The sequence below is a fragment of the Scatophagus argus genome, chromosome 19 (genome assembly GCF_020382885.2).
Source record: "Scatophagus argus isolate fScaArg1 chromosome 19, fScaArg1.pri, whole genome shotgun sequence".
Classification (NCBI taxonomy): Eukaryota; Metazoa; Chordata; class Actinopteri; family Scatophagidae; genus Scatophagus; species Scatophagus argus.
This window is the reverse complement of record NC_058511.1, coordinates 5,875,858-5,892,620: the sequence shown is the minus strand read 5'-3', so window position 1 is coordinate 5,892,620 and position 16,763 is coordinate 5,875,858. Positions and strand designations below refer to the sequence as shown.

The following is a 16,763-nucleotide window of genomic DNA, read 5'->3' as shown; positions in this document are numbered from 1 at the left end:
GATTTGATTTGCGGTCTGACAGATTGGCAGGGCACTTGTTGAATTGAGAACAATCTCTCGCTGGCCTCCAGGGGGCAGAGCGGCCCCGGTGCCCCAGAGCGACTCCGCCCTGTGCTTCTGGGCTTAGCCGCTCGTTACATTAAAACAGGGGCTTCTGTGACAGAGTCAGCATTATGAAAGCTAAGAGGATTAGCTGATGGACATTTCTGGCGTTGCCGGTCAATTATCAAAATGAAAAGCAGTGACTGGGCAGGGCTGGCATGCTCTGTGGCACAGAAGAGCTCCCCTCTCCTCCTCCTCCTCCTCCTCCTCCTCCTCATCATCATCTCCACTCTAGCTCTGTATCTCTCACTCAGCTTCTGTTTGTCACAGGTTACTGAGGTTTAGTGGGTAAAAAAAAAATCAAAATAAAAGAAATAAATAAAAGCATCATTGATGTTTTTCTGGACATGAAACTCTCTCTCTCTCTCTCTCTCTCTCTCTCTCTCTCTCTCTGTGTGTGTGTGTGTGTGAGCGTGTGAGAGCCACGGATTAAAAAAGAGCATTTAAATTTTAATGTTTCTAAAGTGCAAAACTGTATGTTATGCAACTGTATAAAAACAGGCCTGCACGTCAGCCAGCCATCCGTGCTCAAGTCAGCTCTTCCAGCCATGTTCATGATCACCACCCCAACACACACACACACACTCTAACACTGCTTGCTTTCAATGTCCTACTTGTGTGTGTGTGTGTGTGTGTGTGTGTGTGTGTATACATACATACCCCCCCGTGATTGCTCAACAGCCTATCAGCGTAGGAGGAGTCTCCACCAATATGATGCACACGTGATGCTCGAGGGTCGGCGGTGAAGAGGAGTTATGGGGGGGGGTGTTTTGGTAGATCCATAAAAGTGGCATTCCGCAGCTGCCTGTGTTAAGGATCTACCCCGGGGATTCACACAAGGCTGCAAACGTAATCAACCGAGCCAATGTGCCACCACGGCTGCGGCGGACACATCTCTCCGGCAGTGACACCCTGCCTCCCCTTCCATCGTCAGCGCCGGCAAACATTCCCTCTTATCGGCCAACTTTGTAACACGCCGGTCAGACCTCACCGAAGCACAGCAGAGGTGAGGCTGTATATCCATGTGTGCCTTTAAGAGATAAGAAAACAAATTGCTGAACCGTTTCATTATTATTTTTAAAAAAAAATCTGTCACAAACAGCCAGAGAGGTAAACTTTATTTTTTTTTTCGCTGCAGGAGACAGTTGCCTAAAATATAAAGTGAGAAACGGTAATCCTGGCTCACTACACAGCAGGCTGAATTATATTAAACCGCAGTTATCACTTGAGGGACAATGTCATCTCACCACTGTATTACAGATGGTCCTGCTGCATGGGCACATTTGATATGGCTATTCAGAGGCCAGTTAGACACAGCTGAAAAATGTCTCCATCTGGTGTTACTGCAGTAACTGGTGGACCCAGCAGGCCGTAAATCTTGTGTCGTGATTAACAGCACGTGGGTATCAAGTTAGGGTATCAAAATTATACTTTTCAGTACCTTAGCTAGAGGAATATTAACTTTTTTCTCAATGCGTCAGCTAATTTTTCACCTGAACATCTGTTTCAAGTTATTACTGATGAGATCATTACGGTTATCTCAGTTTTTTTTACAGAATGTATCCTGTATTATAAATTGAAAATGTTGGAGTTTGAATGAAAGATGCAGTCGAACTGCATTATGGGAAGTGTAGGATCCAAACTTGATTTTACTGCTGACTATAGTGTAGACTGCTATTAAACAGGGAGATGTAAATGAGTGAACCTGGAAAAGAGATAAGAGTTTGAGCCATTTAGGATCAACAAGCAGCCATACCTCCTCACACATGAGACAAATCTTCAACAGTGATGCATATTTGAAAAAGACTGTTTTTAATGACCATCAGAGGGGAAACACATCCAGTGGTTCATCAAGTGCATTAGGACGTCACTGTACAGTAGGAGGAGCTTTAGGAATATGAGAGTCTGTTCACACAGAGAGGTTGGTCCAGAGGAAAACATCCGCCTCTCACTTTGTGGGGGTAAAGTAACATTAAAAAAAAAAAAAACTATAAAAAGGGAAAATGTACAACAAGGTTTTTGGTGAAACAGCTGGAGCTGCCTCTGGGTAGAGTCCTCGTAAGGGATTGTCTCTCTCTAATGCCATGGTATGCTCTTCCTCCTCCTCCTCCTCTTGCTGCTGCTATACCACGGCGTACTGCTGATACAGCAGCTCCCGGATCTTATAGTAGTCGTCACACAGGCAGCCTTCCAGGCCAATGCGTCCGGCCTCCGTCTGGACAAAGAGCAAAGAGGAGCACAGGTTACGGGGGTTACCGCTTTGTACAACACGGTTTCACCTCTAAGCATTGACGTTTAAGCTCTGCGCATCACGCTGCTGACCTCCAAAAGAGCGTTTCCAAATCGTTCCCACAGACGCTCACAGACTTGGGATTTAAATGTCTAATGAAGCGATCCACTTCAAGTTTCCCCCATTTAAATAATACACACACACACATATACACACTACTTTAAAAGTCTCAGTTCTCTTTGATTTCATTTTCTGGGTTGCGTCTATTTTAAGTTCTTGTCAATTATGCATTTTGTTGTTGGTATCCTGGCTGACTCCTACTTCTTCTTTGACTTCAGCTCTTAAGTTTTGCCTGTGATTCTTTTTTTTATGTGTTTTTCTTCAGAGGTGAGATATTTTCATACGCCGCTGTTTTGTTTTGTTTTGTTTTTTTTAATCCAACCTCAGCGGGCTACATTTGTTTATCTTCGTGTTTGATGTTCCGTTTTGTGTTAAGCACTGGCATTGTATTTTCCAGTGTGTAAACCATCAAGAACCAAACCTGTGCTTTATGTAATTTTCAGCTAAATGTAGAAATAAGACTATTAACTTGGTGGTTTTGGCTTTATTAAATTGTGATCAATTACATTTCATCCCCAAGACAACAATGTCTATTAATGTTACATTACCTGACTTTGCTGGTAAATAATTAAATACTCTCTTAACCTCACCAGTCATCCAACTCCATTAACTAAAGTATCCTCCTTTCTCAACACTTAACTGCAATGCTAACAACCTGACTTTGTTTCTATGCCAATACCAAACACACATAGACAAAGACATTCATATACAACATCCACAGCCTATTGTCTCCGGCCATGTTTCTGTAGTCTACAGACTAAGCTGCTGTATTTCTTACAGCATCCAAAACAACTTGCTTGCAGTGAACAGCTCTGATTTCTCAGGATGCACAATCCATCAACAAACAAAGGGAGAAGCTGAATGTGTCATACGTCTTTACAGCAATATTAGTGTCTTACGGGGACAATTTTCCGCTGTGCATCAGTACTCCTGATGACTCAGTCAACAGAATCTAAGGCAATACGCGTCCCTGGAAATGTATTCATTCTGTGACTATTTGTTGCAGTGAAAAATTATTCTCGGTTTCTGAAGGCGACAGAAAGCAGATGTGAACAGGTGGATTTTTGTGATGAGTCAAAGGCCATTAAAGTTAGATTTGTTGGTGGGATCTTGTCCAGACGCTTCATTATTAAGTGTTTTGTACAGGTCCCCCCATTATACATCGCTAATTTAATTAAAAACACTATATCTATTTCAGCTGTACAACTGTTTGGCACATGGACCTAAAATATCAGTCAGCATGGAATAAAAACAGAAGCTCATTGATGTCACTGCACGTTTTTTTTTCGCAAAAACAAAAAAATCAGCCTGCCCCATATGTCTTTCTCTGTCGAGGGCTGGCGATTACTTGTGTTGCAGGGAGATGATGGGTGTCTAGCACCAAGCCGGTGGGAAGGACACTCACCCTACGGACGGCCACCATGTTGTTGCATACCAGCACTCCTCCCACAAACTCGGCCTGGATGCCCTCTCTCAGCAGGACCTGCTTGAAGTCAGACAGGCGAGGCTCGTTGATAAACACCGACTGATGCCCTGGAATCTGGAGGGAGAATAGAAGGGAGTGCTCGTCATACTCAGTGCTGTCTGAACTGCTTATGCGCCCTCGTGGAGACATACGAGCAGAATTAAGTTTCAGTCCCTCCTCTATGAGAGGCCCATGGGTATCCTCTCAGAACAGTCAGACTCTTCTCCGCGACTCACCTTCAACAAACTATCCTCTAACCTCTTTGCTGACAATATGGAGTCTTGGGACATGAAAATAAGAGCTTTTGTCAACTGGCTGCAGCAGCTGCTAAGACCTCAAAGTCATCCGTTGGTTGTACTGTCCCATTAGCCATTAGTAATTTGCACGACTGAAATGAGGTTACCTGCCAAAATGGGAAGCAGACAGGACAAGCCTGTAGACAAAATCTCTTTAAGCTGAATTAAAACAAAAGGACCCTATTTAGGCTTCTTCCCACTTGTTATGATTGTTACCAATCATTCAAAGTCCAGGACTCTTATGACACTAAGACGCTTTAAAACTGATACCGACCCAAATATGTTGTAATACTGGCATTGCTTTAACGTTTGGAAGACTTAGAAGCAGCTGTCAAAGCTACTTTTGCTCCGTGGATAATTGGACTAAAATAAAGAAACTGATGAAATATCAGCATAGCACTGGACTAAATAAACAATGTAAAGAACTATCACATGGAACTACATAACATAAAATGTGTTAAAGTGACGACTTGGTTTAATTCACTCCACTCATGGATGCATTTTGTTTATTGTTGCTCGATTCGGCTGTTCGACCTTCGCTATGGGCGCCGATGTATGAGCAGAGTGACGCTATCAGGCAGCTTCTCTGTGCTCACCATAAATTTGTGTTCACAGCGTGATTTGTGATACCACAGCTAGTTTGAAAGCCAATCTGAATAGAAATACACAAGTTGCACAAATGTGATGTGGGAACTTGAAGCATGCATACATGCTCCAAACTGTGGAGCAGATGTGAGTTTTTAACAATGTAATTATATTTTCTAGAGGAGAAAATACATTATATTCCTAACCATGTAGGGGGAAATTTTTAAGCTTGCTAGCAACAATTGCACATCTTTTCTAAAAAGTGTTCTCTCCGCCTAACCTCGTGTGGAGGTAACGGCTCCAGCGTGGGAGTGATGTCGCTCTCTTCAGACAGCTCCTTCTCGTCCTCCCCAAACAGGTTCTTCATGGCACGCTGTACTGCCACCGCAGTGGCACTGTGTTCGATGCCAAGATCGGGGGCGATGTCCATGGCTAGCTCGCCGTCCTCGGCCTCCTCTTTGGCACCGTCCTCCAGCATCACACCCGTGTCCACCTTTACCACGCGCATGTCCAGCACGCCATCGATCCAGGCCAGCTCAGTGTCTTTGGCCTTGCAGAACTGCAGAGAGCTCACCAAGGAGTCTTTCAAGCGCACCTTTACCACAAGAAGATGAGACAAGACATTAGCTTGGCATGGAAGGTTGCTTTTATGCTTTAGCATAATCGTTGTTCAATAAGTCCTTGCAGCAGTTAACCTATGGGATCAACTGCCAAGGATTTGTGAAAAAATGACCTGATAAAGACTGATTCATCAGATTTGACTGTATCACCGCCAAATTTTAAATTTATGGATCTACAAAACATATTCAGGAGATAACATGATATGTTTTAGTGCAACACTTCACTAAGCAGGCCTTTACTGCAGCTGACCTGGTAGATGTGGGTTTCGCTGGTGGCATCTACAGTCTCCTGCAGTTTCGGTGTGTAGACTTTGATGTCCTTGCTGAAAGCCTTGCAGGACTCTGCCAGGTCGAGACTGGCTTCCGGCGGCCCGTGAACGATCACCAGCTGTCTGGGCTTCATCTGGTTAATAATCTTCTTGATGGAGTCACCATCAGAGCGGCCTTCATAATCTATGTACGTTATCCTCCCTCTGTAGAATAAGGAAGACAGGATAGAGTTTTTTAATAATGCTGATTTGTCAGACTTTGTTTAATACCAGCGCAAGACAAGATTTCTTGATAGGACTTGTGATTTATGCAGGAGAGGTTTGCTGAGTAGACATAACCTTCTTTTTTTTTTTTTTTTCAGCGGCACTGGGTCTTATATTCAAATAGTGACACTCATTCACTCCTGGAGGCCATCCAACACACCACAGCCCAGTACAGTTCATCAGCTCCAGTGGAAGTTTATGAGGGAACTTAAACCTGAAGAGCTCGTGTCACAGAACCAGACAGACTGAAAGGGTCACTGACCTTATTTCAAGATTTTCTATGCTGGTGATGCATTTGGTGGGAAGAACAGAGAGGTCCTGGTCCATGGGCTCGTCACCGTTGGTCAACCCGGATTCCAGTTTGCTTTTCTCCTCCTCTGTGGCTTGCAGTTCAGGAACCAAAAAGTCTTCCAGCCTGTGAAAGATCAACATTGGCTTATCAGTGGTAGGAGCAAAGAAAGCTCAGTTAGTTTCTCTTCATCCATCTCTCTGTAACCTGATGCTCACACGTATCGCTATCGCAGTACCTGATGATTTCCCCGTACTCGTCCCATTTGATTCTCTCTTCGTGTGTGGGGAACATTGGATAAGACTTTTTGGCCTGTTTGAAGAAACTGCCTTTGCGGCTCCCCTCGGCCTTCATCATCAGGTCGTGGTGTTTAGTTTTCACTGCGGCCGGCTGATCCAGATCATCGTCCATATCACTCTCGTCACTGGAGTCTACATCCACCCTGCAAGTGCATGAAATAAAAATCAGTTTCATTTTTTCACAAAAACAGATTGTTTTTTTGTTCAGCTGGAGAGAATAAATGTGCTCTTACAGGGTCATAACTCATCATCCATTTACACACTACCATTTAAATAGCTTGTCTAAGATTTGCAATCCAGACCAAAGTTTGCATTTCTGTTGGCTTTTTATATCATTTTATGTTTTTAGCTGTAAACATACAAATTATATAACTCAAATGTTTAGTTACAACACCTTTAAGCACCCAGTCAACCAGAATCTATTTTAGTGGGACTTACTCTTTCGCTTGTTCAAGTTTTTTAGCTGCCTCTTTCTTTATTTTATCCTTTTCAAGGTATTCTTCCAGCTCCTTGCCTTCGAGCTTCACTCTTTTCCTGACCTGTCATAATGAGAGTGAAGAGAAAGATGGGTGTGGTGCAAATGATAGAATGACACATTTTGTTATTTCCTCCACTGGGTCTGAATGTGAGAGACAGGAGCTTCCCATGGGGCGAGTGCCACATGGAAAGGCAAATCGGAAACCCATGTGGTAAATCAGCATCACGACTGCTGGACTCACCTCCAGATCCAGCATCTTCTCTCCGGGGTTGTCGATGAGGTAGCGGGCAAGGGTTCCGGGTGTAGTGCGGTAGGTTAGGATGATGGAGTTTTTGCCGTCCTGGCACCACTGGATGAACAGTTCCCTGGAAAAGCCAGACTCAAGGTCTGGCTGGCTGCAAAGCACCACCTTGGGGCTGGGTACCCGGGCCAGGTCTGCTAGACTGTGGCACAAGGTCAGGTGACGGAACTGGAACGGGTTGTTTCTCTTGTCTTCAAAACACCTCATAAGCTTATCGCTCATCCACTCCACCTACAGAAAAACAATGGAAAAACTAGATGAAAAGTGTGCTGCTATGTCTCTGCACCAGTGTTACCAAGATAAGCTACAGTACATATACATTCATTGTATTTGACAAATAAAGTGATTCTGATTGTAAAATCTGAACAACACAGAAGGAACAGCATAAAACTTTCTAACATGTGATTGATACCTGGGACTTGGAGAACTCCACCACATTATAGCTGACATTGTTAAGCAGAGCTAGTGGATAAACTCCCAACCCAGCGTCCTTTGTCCTCCATATCTGGTCCAAGAGCTGAGCCAGCTCCAACACACGACCAGCTGTATCCACGGCTATCAGGACATTACCATCGCCGCGAAGGGTCTCCATGACATTGGCTGCGAGTAAAAGGATTATTGTTTAAAATAAACAGCAAAGATGTCGCTCAGTTTAATTCCGGTTCAACAGAAGTGCTAATAGTTTGAAATGCAAGGATCTAAAACATTATATGTTTTCCTCTCAGCTTTCACACAGTGGTAAACAAAAGTTCTTTTAACAGGCAGAGAGACAGGACTTTAGACTATTTTCTCCTTTGAATTACAGTTTTGATGGTGAAAATGACTGCAATATATCAAAAATGATTGTGCTATTAAATACATACATTACTACTGCAGAGTTTCATGAAGTTTACTTACTGAGGAGCATCTCATCTCTTTGTTTGCGACGCGGTTGTACATAAGTAGCATTAAAGGAGTCTGTGATAAGTAAAGAGGGACGACTAATGCTCTCCAACGTGCAGCCATTGAGGTGGCTAGAATAAAGGAACAGATCAAAGAAAAAAGGGCATAAACCAACAGCCAAACTAGAAACAAGGTAAAGTAAAAAAGAAGATGACACTTTGTGTGAATGTTTCATCCATGCTCACATCTCTCTCTTGTGGTTGAAGTCCACGGCATAAATGATCTCCTCCTCCCCGTCCTTCACAATTTTCCAAATAGTGCCTCCAATCATGTGACCAGCTGGAAGAGGAGTGATGGAGAGACCATGCCCTTTCCCTGTCAGGCAAAAAGAAAGATATTAAACACTTTGGCATGTGTGATACATAATTGGGGCATGAATCCTGACCTACCACAGTTCACAACTAACTCACCTTTCAGATTGACAATCTGAGAGTATTTCAGCTGCTGGATTTTATCAAAGGCACAGTCCACATCATCAAGAGTGAACAGTGTGAAGTCTTCACTGTTGTTTCGAGACTAAGTGGAAAGACGGAAATGATTAAGAAAGTAATGATAATCATGAAAACAACAATAACCACGGAAACAGGCTTTGTTAATAACACATGCATGAATACACTCTTCTTACCTGATATAGATCATACATGAACATCTGACCCATCTTGTAGACAGGAATTGTAGCATAGATAGTACAGTTTAGACCCAGTTTCCCTACAGCATATGGCAGGGCTCCCAGGTGCATGGGGTCAGGGTGAGAGAGGAGCACGGCATCGATCTGATGAACATACCTGGAGGGAAAAAATGATCAATTATTTGTTGTAATTAGCAGAAAATAAGATATACCCTTATCAGTCACGCATTGGGGAAATTCACAGAACATGGCGTGAACTGATGTAATCAGATACCAATATACTTTAATTACCGTTTCAGAGCATCAATTATGTCTATCGAGAAGTTCTCATCCCAGCCACAGTCCAGGAGGAAGCGGAATTCATCCACCTGCAGCAGGTAACAGAGGGCCGACTCCTCCTGAACCCCCGACAGGGCTGTTAGCTTGATAATGGACGTCATTTTTCCTCAGTTGTAACGCTGAAAGTGTAATTGGATTAGCATTATGTTATGCTAATTATAATGCAAGCATCCCAACAAACAAAACATCACTTACGTTCAGCTAGGTGGTTCTTTAAAACTTCTATTACAAGCGAGCACAGAACTCATTCAATTCAGTCCACAAAGAAAACAAACAAAAACGTGGTCGTTTGTAGCTAAACGTCGATGTATTGAATGTATCTGGCTGGTATTGCAGTAACTAAATTAAAAGTAAACATTATTTGGTTGCTCAGCACCGCCGACGATAGTTTGCACAAACAGTATTTAGAGAATTACCCGGCAAAGTCCATTTAGCATGCTAGCTACATTTTAGCTTGTGTGTGTAAGTGACTTGGATCGACAAAGGAACGTGCAACATACCATTAAATGTTAGATAATATAAATTTGCTCCCGTTGGATTACAAACACTACAACTGGATTTTCTATAATCCCAACGTTAAGGCATTTTGACCAGCGTTTTAAATACACACTTCACTAGCAATATGTTAGCCGCATCATCGTGTGTGAAGGGGCAAAGGAGCGTACCAAGTATGGCGGTGTTAATGCAAACTAATTTTATAACAAAGAACAGTTACTTATTTTATCGTGATATACTTTGACAAATGGTTTAATATTATGATTTACTTTGTAAGAGAAAGAGACATCATAATTCACTATAAAGGTCACTGATATTAATGATAGCGTTTTGTTATAAGTAACACTGTTGCGTTTTCACAATTGGTACAGTCCAACGTCCTCTGACTGGTGAATGGAGAGCTAAAGGCCACGACTTGCTCCAAACAGAAGGTAGTTTTTCAGGTATTACAAAGCCGCGTCACTTTATTGTTTGAGATATTGTACTACATGTTGACTGTGCTAAACAAAACCATCTAGCAACTAACTCACAAAAATCATTCGTAGCGAATGGTTTCTGTAACCCTGACACTTATTGCTAATGCTAACTAGCTAACTTACAGATATCCAATAGCTGCTGGCTATGCTACAAATACCTTGCGTTAATTTTGTTGAAAAATACGCAAGGTGGGTATGTTTCCAACTTTTTATTTCCATTTTGTGGGCAGATATAATGGAATTCACGATGGACATTTGGAATTACAGCTATCATATATATATATATATATATATGGGTTAAAGTAATCGTTGTTATGGTGACTGCTTTAAAATAAGCTAGCTTAACAGTGAAATGTCTAAAGAACACTTTACCCTCAATGTTTTTGTCAGCACATAACGCTGTTCCTTAAGGTGTCAACACAAATAAGCTTGTTCAAATGCAAAAGAACAAGGGCTACTGTAATACCTAATTTTGTTAAGAATTATTTGCTCCCTGTAGAAGAGCTTTTAAAATGCATTGATTTTCATTTAGTGGTTGGTAGAGTAACCTGCTGGATATGGCTTGGGGTTTTTTTGTTTGTATTTGTTTGTACCTGTATTTGCTTTTTGAAATAAAATGTTACCGGACCTCATTTTATGTGGGTACTGCAATGTCTTCAGTATTCCTTACAATGCAAATGTTACACTGCTTTGTTTTAATGGTAGGAAATGCTGCGATTGCCAGATCTACACTGCAGCAAAGCTACAGTAATGCCTTGATCTTGACTAGCAATATCACCGTTTTTAGATTAAGTGTAATGATTCTGTCAGTGCTTAGTGTATGTGACGGTTCCAGTTCCTCTAAGTGCAAATGTAAACAATTTGTATTTTTTATTTCTGTAGATACCATGGTTAATATTTTAGCATTTGTCCGTGACCACTGGGTGAACGTCCTTGTGCCCATGGGTTTCGTGATTGGATGTTACCTTGACAGGCAACAGGACCAGAAGCTGACAGCTTTCAGGAACAAAAGTGCTTTGTTCAAGAGGTAATAATACAAACCATGTTGCACCTGTATTCCATCTATCTTTAACATTATCCAGGATTAAGTGTTATTTTAGTCTTACGATGATGATTATTGCTTCCACATATATCAGCTTTCTACTATACAGTTAATTCACGTTGCTTTAGGTATAAGCTGTTACTTCTGTTCTCTTTAGGGAGCTGAGGCCTGGTGAAGAGGTGACCTGGAAGTAGAGTTTCCCTCATCTGTGGTGTGAATGACTGATGGGTGGTCCTCAAATCGGAATATTTAGGAAGACTCTTTATCTCTGTTTGTGTCTTGGATCAGTCAATAATCTTTAATATTTTGAGTTGTATCAACCAATAATAAACATGCCCTTTCATCTAAATGATCTGTTACTTGTTGGTGATTTTGATTGCATAATACATCACATCATTTCTTGTAAAAAGAAAAAAAAAAAGGTTTATTTGATGCTGAACAGAGAGCACATTCATAAACAGGTTGTGCAGCATGACAATTCCAGTAAAGCTGGTGAAGACTACCGTACTTGGGACGAGAAGTCTTTTGCATGAAGGATCTTATTTTAACAAAGTAAATTTGAATCTGTTCATGCAGTCAGCATGACTGAAGAGTGTGGCCACTACAGAGGTTCTGCAGTGTGGATAATCCCCCTCTCAAAAAGCAGCTCAGCCAAAGCGATCTGTGGGACAAAAGAAACACAAGAAAAACAACTCAGACCATTAATTTCACAGAAAACACAGGCTTAAATATTTGTCATTTAGAATGTAAACAGATGTAAGACAATGTGTTGTAATAGTTTATGGGCATTACAGAATGGATGAGGATGAGGACAACATACCCTGTCCTCTGTAGAATCACATGGGAAACTTCCTACTGTCACAAATTTGGGATATGAATGGATCAGAAACTCAATGGCATCTATGTGCTGAAAGAAAAACAATTACTTGCCAGTGACAACAACGTTCATATAAATTGTACAAACTTTTTTTTTTTTTTTTTTAAACGCAGATCTTCCAATCTACCTCTGTGTTTATTTCAAAACTCTTGAGCTCCTCTTTGTGGTAAACTCTGGAGTTTTCTGTGGTGTAGTAAAGATGCACAGCTTCTCCATCACTGCATAACCTTGGAAGACAGAAAACTTGTTAGCTAAATGACATGATAAACTTATGAATTTTTTCACAATTGAATTTTAAACCTGTCTGGCGTGAATGTGCTGTGAAATGCAATAAAAACTGGTATTACCTGGCACATCCAGCACGTAAAACTCTGACTCGGGTCTGCGCAGTGATGTGTGCACCTACGTCCTTAACTTGGCCACGCTCCCACCTCGTCCGTGCTCCTCTCACACTGCTGCCCAATTCCTCTGTGGGACAGGACGTGAAATAGAATCGGCACAATTAAATCCACAATATGAAGCGACAGCAGTACAATCAATTCTTTAGAATTAACTGATTTAAAAGTGAGTTAATTCCCCCAAACTGATGCATCCTTATATACCTGGTGTGAGCATGGGAGGAAGGCAGTCATGGAGGAAGTCTCTGGCTTTCTGATCCACAGCAGCATCAACCGGAGCGTAATTTGTTAGCTTCTTCATCAGGCTGTCAATTTGTGAGAAGAATTTTGTCCTGCGTGGGTCATCCTAAACACACAAGGTGGACTTTGCTCATTTCGTGGGTAATTGGTGAAATGGGGATGGTGACAGTAAGTGACGAGTGAATAGCAAACATCAAACTAATTACCTTGTCTGAGTTCTGTACTCCCATGAATGTAAGGTAGTCAAGAGGCAAACCATGTCTGAATTCCACATCCTCCTCCATTGCTATTTCCAGTGCAGCAGGGATCACCTGGAAAAGTGACAGTTCAGAAGCGGAAAAGTATGACATTACAACTTGGTTAACTGTCCAAAGAGTTTGGTCGTTTCATGGATTGCTAAACCACATGCATTACCACAGCTCTACAAGAAGAATGTGTTTAGATCAGAAAAAAGAATATATTTCACAAAGTGGCACTGATATCATAGGGGAAATGCTATTGGTTATAACACTATACCTGTAATGCTTACTCAATAATATTTGATAGAAAAAAATAAATGGCAGCTGCTAATCCACCCATACTGGTTTCTGATTAGAGCCTCCATCAGAGTGTATTACCCTCTGTAGCAGATCCCCCCAGCTGTTCTTCTGGTAAGAGGAGATGGTGATGTGGAGGGAATGAGCATCTGGGAGGCAGTCGCCCTGGTGGATGAATCCTCGAGGGAAGTAGAGGAGGTCCCCAGCTTCTAGCACCACCTCCAGGATCGGCTTTCCAATTTCTGCCTGATTAAAGTTTGCTGGAGAGGAAACACAGAGCAGTCAGATCTGGGAAATGACAGGAGTCTGCTACGTGGTTTCTCAGCCACAAGAAAATGATGATAGGAAACCCTTAAGTATGAGAAATTCCCTCACCTTTGTGCAGTTATCTATAAATCCTGTTTCCAACCAGACAAATAAACAAATCTTGTATTTCACCAGAAAAACTATAAATGAAATCAATATTTTTTGCTTTACTCACGACTTGAAAGCACAGGTAAGACCTCATCTTCCGTCCTAAGAAAAAGGCAGAAAATCAGTGTGTTTCTTTGTAAAAAATCTCTCACTTATTTGATCAAATCAAATTCCTGGGATAACATTGTTTACCGTGCATCTCACCTTGGGTTGTACACTCTCCAGTGTTTCTTCCCCTCCAGCTGTACCACAAATGCCTCAATATCGTCATAATGTGGGGCAAAGCCTTGTGTTCCAGGTGGTGTCAGGTATCTGGTTAGAGAGGAAAACGCACATTTAACAGTAGCTGACAGTATCCAAGTAAGGTTTCCAGGACAAGTCCATTTCGTTGTACCTTGCACAATGACAATAAAGACCATTCTACGTACCGTCCCAGCTACTTACATGTTGGCTCCTGCCATGCTGCCAAACTGCTCTTGAAGGATGGACAGTACGTTCCACACTGTAGAAGAGAAAGCCTGGGGATTCAGCATGCGGAGGGAGCAGCCACTCTAGGAAATGGAGAAAAGATGATGATTACTGCAAGCAGTGCACCAATACAGTTAATCCACTTAAAACAACTTCTAGCTTGCAGCACGGGAAGAAATAATACATTGCTTAATACATAAACATACATCTGAATGTTCTTTAATTAAGGTGGTTCTGCAAACTTTGAAAGCAAGAAGAAATTTAAATGACCCCCACAGAGGAACCCAGTGTGGCTAACTCGCTGCAGAGGGCCCAATTATAAGGAACGGAATTGGGGCAATAAAAATGCAGAATCACAGTAATGTTGCATTAGATATAAATCACATGCTGCATACAAATCTGTGTGGCATTACCTCATAGAAGTCCCACACAGTGAACGGCAGAGCTCTCCCTGGAGGATTGTGCGTCTCCCTCATGCCATTAGTGTAGCTTGTGACATCCAGGTTCACTCCAAACTGAACGTTCTCCTGAAATAAAACAATGCAGACGTGTAGTTCAGTATGAGAGATCTTTGCTCAAGGTTTTTGGTTTGGTTTTATTTTGTTTATTTTAACCTTAAAAAAGCCAATGAATAAGAACAAATCTGGCCAAATAGCTACTAGCAACATGATATACAACCACAATGAAGAGTCTCATTTTCACATTAAAACAGGAAATATAATTCCTATTCTGTTTCTTTCAACAATTATGACCAAACTTAATAGAATGCAATTAGAGGTTCAAAAAGAGCCTATACCCCTGATTAATGTTAATCATTCAGCAAAGTGACTTTGCCACCAATCCTGGAAAAGGAAGCAAAGCCTTTCAGTTAAAGTCTAGAGGTTTAGATATCTTTTTTCCAAAGAGGAAACACATTCCCACATTAAATGAAGAAAATGGTCTTGAAGTACACACACGGTTGGGGAAATGACAAGTGAATTAAGGATGAATGAGCGTCCTACCTGTCTTAATATGCGATCAAACTCCGCTGTGGAGAATAGTCCCTTGTAGTAATCTGGATTATTACGTTGAACAAGGATTGGCTTCTTCTCCCATGTTTCCCTTTCAGAAAGAGGAAAAAATATTTGCTGAGGAATGCTCCAAAAACAAACAGGCACCGGTACAGCTACATAGCTATATAGCAAAGTTTCTCTAATTATGGATTAAAAATTTATGTTGGACCGGTGTATGACCCAAGGGTCAGATGCGCTGCAGCCTACAGAAATAAACTTCTGCTTTTGAATATTTTTTGGCCCTGATATGCAGGTCAGAGCCTGCACACCGAACGCACATTTACAGACAGAAATGCTGACACACGCTTTTCCTTACTTGAAGAAGGATTTGGCAGGAATGGGGCTGATGAGCCACTGGAACAACCTGCTCGCTCTCTCCCTGCTGTTGTTGACTTTTGCCAGGTCGGCCAACAAAGCATCTAGATCCTCGCCGTCTCCATTTACACACTCCTCCTCTTCCTCATTCTGCATCAGAGTCATAAAGACCCCATGAACCAAAACTGAATGAGTGTGATCATTGTAAGGTCACAATAAATCATGATACTACATCTATTGTCATAACTTAAACAACACTGCTTACAATCAGATTAACAGGTAACATCTCAGAGATGTGCTCATGAATATTGTAGCAGGTATGCGCTTACTGGTGCATTTCCCTTAAGGTTCTCCTCTCTGTGTGCAGTCTTTATGAGCCTCTTTCGGGTTTTCTTCCGCTCAGTCTTTAACTGAGCTTTAACTGTGTTGACCTTACTGGCCCCATTCTCCTTTTTCTTTTTCTTCTTGTCGGCCACCTGCAACACCACATAAGTTAACACGAGGCTAAACGCGGTCAAGCTACATATTTAGTCTGGACACATGAAGATGAAGAGAAATGAAGATAAACACGGGTAATATACAGTAGATTTGGTAACTGTTAGCTATCAGAAGGTCTGTGCTGGTTTGAACACTGCTCCTCCTGCACTGACAAACATGTCCACCACAGAAACCAGTTTTTGTAATATTTTGATAAAACCCACCTGCAGCGAAGCCCTCTTGGCAGGAGGAGAAAAGTCGGTTGAAATCGACTGATACAAAGCAAAAGCTGACATGTGTTTTCTCTCCATTTTCAAGTACGTACGTCATCACACGGCGACTGCCGATACCTCTTCTTCTATTTGCCAGCGTTTGAGTTCTAATGAACTCACTACTGCCACCTACAGGCTTGTACTACAAATTACAGTCTGAAAGGAGCTGAGTGTCCTTTCAGGGCATATTTTAAAAATACATTCATTTGATTTTCCAAAATAGCTCAACAAATAAACGTGCAAGCGAGCAAACAAAAACTAAGACAAAAACAAAAACTGAGATACTCACCAAGATACATCAGGATGCACCTGACTGAAGTAAACATTATGAAAACAACAGCCAGTGGTATAAATACGCAGTAATTCTGGAGCAGATTCTGTAGTAGATTTTGTAGTGCCAGTATTTTTGCTTTAATCACAAATGTAACTTTTTCCTGTGATAGAAGATGGCATGAGACAGAAGACAAATGATAA

The 16,763-nt window shown here is 41.7% G+C and overlaps 3 protein-coding genes across 7 annotated transcripts; 1 reads left to right on the top strand and 2 right to left on the bottom strand.

Moving 5' to 3' along the window:
• Positions 1-1,893: 1,893 nt before the first annotated feature.
• cpsf2 (cleavage and polyadenylation specific factor 2) lies at positions 1,894-9,888 on the bottom strand. Of its 3 annotated transcripts, XM_046373330.1 has the most exons (16): positions 9,728-9,886; positions 9,423-9,449; positions 9,180-9,346; positions 8,886-9,045; positions 8,671-8,776; positions 8,446-8,575; positions 8,216-8,331; positions 7,731-7,918; positions 7,259-7,549; positions 6,978-7,078; positions 6,479-6,682; positions 6,214-6,366; positions 5,669-5,891; positions 5,079-5,393; positions 3,858-3,992; positions 1,894-2,317 (listed from the first exon to the last, which is right to left on the bottom strand). In XM_046373330.1, the coding sequence occupies exons 3-16, from the start codon at positions 9,326-9,328 to the stop codon at positions 2,225-2,227; spliced, it is 2,364 nt and encodes a 787-aa protein (XP_046229286.1). In that variant the 5' UTR covers positions 9,329-9,346; positions 9,423-9,449; positions 9,728-9,886; the 3' UTR covers positions 1,894-2,224. The 3 variants fall into 3 exon arrangements, with proteins under 3 accessions (XP_046229286.1, XP_046229285.1, XP_046229284.1); XM_046373329.1 differs by lacking the exon at positions 9,423-9,449 and having other exon boundaries at positions 9,728-9,888; XM_046373328.1 differs by lacking the exon at positions 9,728-9,886 and having other exon boundaries at positions 9,423-9,703.
• A 135-nt stretch (positions 9,889-10,023) lies between these two features.
• Positions 10,024-11,589, top strand: LOC124050614 (NADH dehydrogenase [ubiquinone] 1 beta subcomplex subunit 1-like). Of its 3 annotated transcripts, none has more exons than XM_046373332.1 (3): positions 10,024-10,153; positions 11,081-11,225; positions 11,398-11,589. In XM_046373332.1, exons 2-3 carry the CDS (start codon positions 11,086-11,088, stop codon positions 11,432-11,434), a joined length of 177 nt encoding a protein of 58 aa, XP_046229288.1. In that variant the 5' UTR covers positions 10,024-10,153; positions 11,081-11,085; the 3' UTR covers positions 11,435-11,589. The 3 variants fall into 3 exon arrangements, with proteins under 3 accessions (XP_046229288.1, XP_046229289.1, XP_046229291.1); XM_046373333.1 differs by having other exon boundaries at positions 10,068-10,165; XM_046373335.1 differs by lacking the exon at positions 10,024-10,153 and adding an exon at positions 10,223-10,387.
• Positions 11,590-11,636: 47 nt separating this feature from the next.
• riox1 (ribosomal oxygenase 1) lies at positions 11,637-16,399 on the bottom strand. Its single transcript, XM_046373331.1, has 15 exons — positions 16,242-16,399; positions 15,870-16,016; positions 15,542-15,690; positions 15,175-15,274; positions 14,587-14,700; positions 14,150-14,256; positions 13,910-14,017; positions 13,773-13,807; positions 13,373-13,551; positions 12,962-13,066; positions 12,720-12,861; positions 12,465-12,585; positions 12,245-12,344; positions 12,061-12,147; positions 11,637-11,901 (listed from the first exon to the last, which is right to left on the bottom strand). Exons 1-15 carry the CDS (start codon positions 16,326-16,328, stop codon positions 11,842-11,844), a joined length of 1,641 nt encoding a protein of 546 aa, XP_046229287.1. The 5' UTR covers positions 16,329-16,399; the 3' UTR covers positions 11,637-11,841.
• Positions 16,400-16,763: the final 364 nt, after the last annotated feature.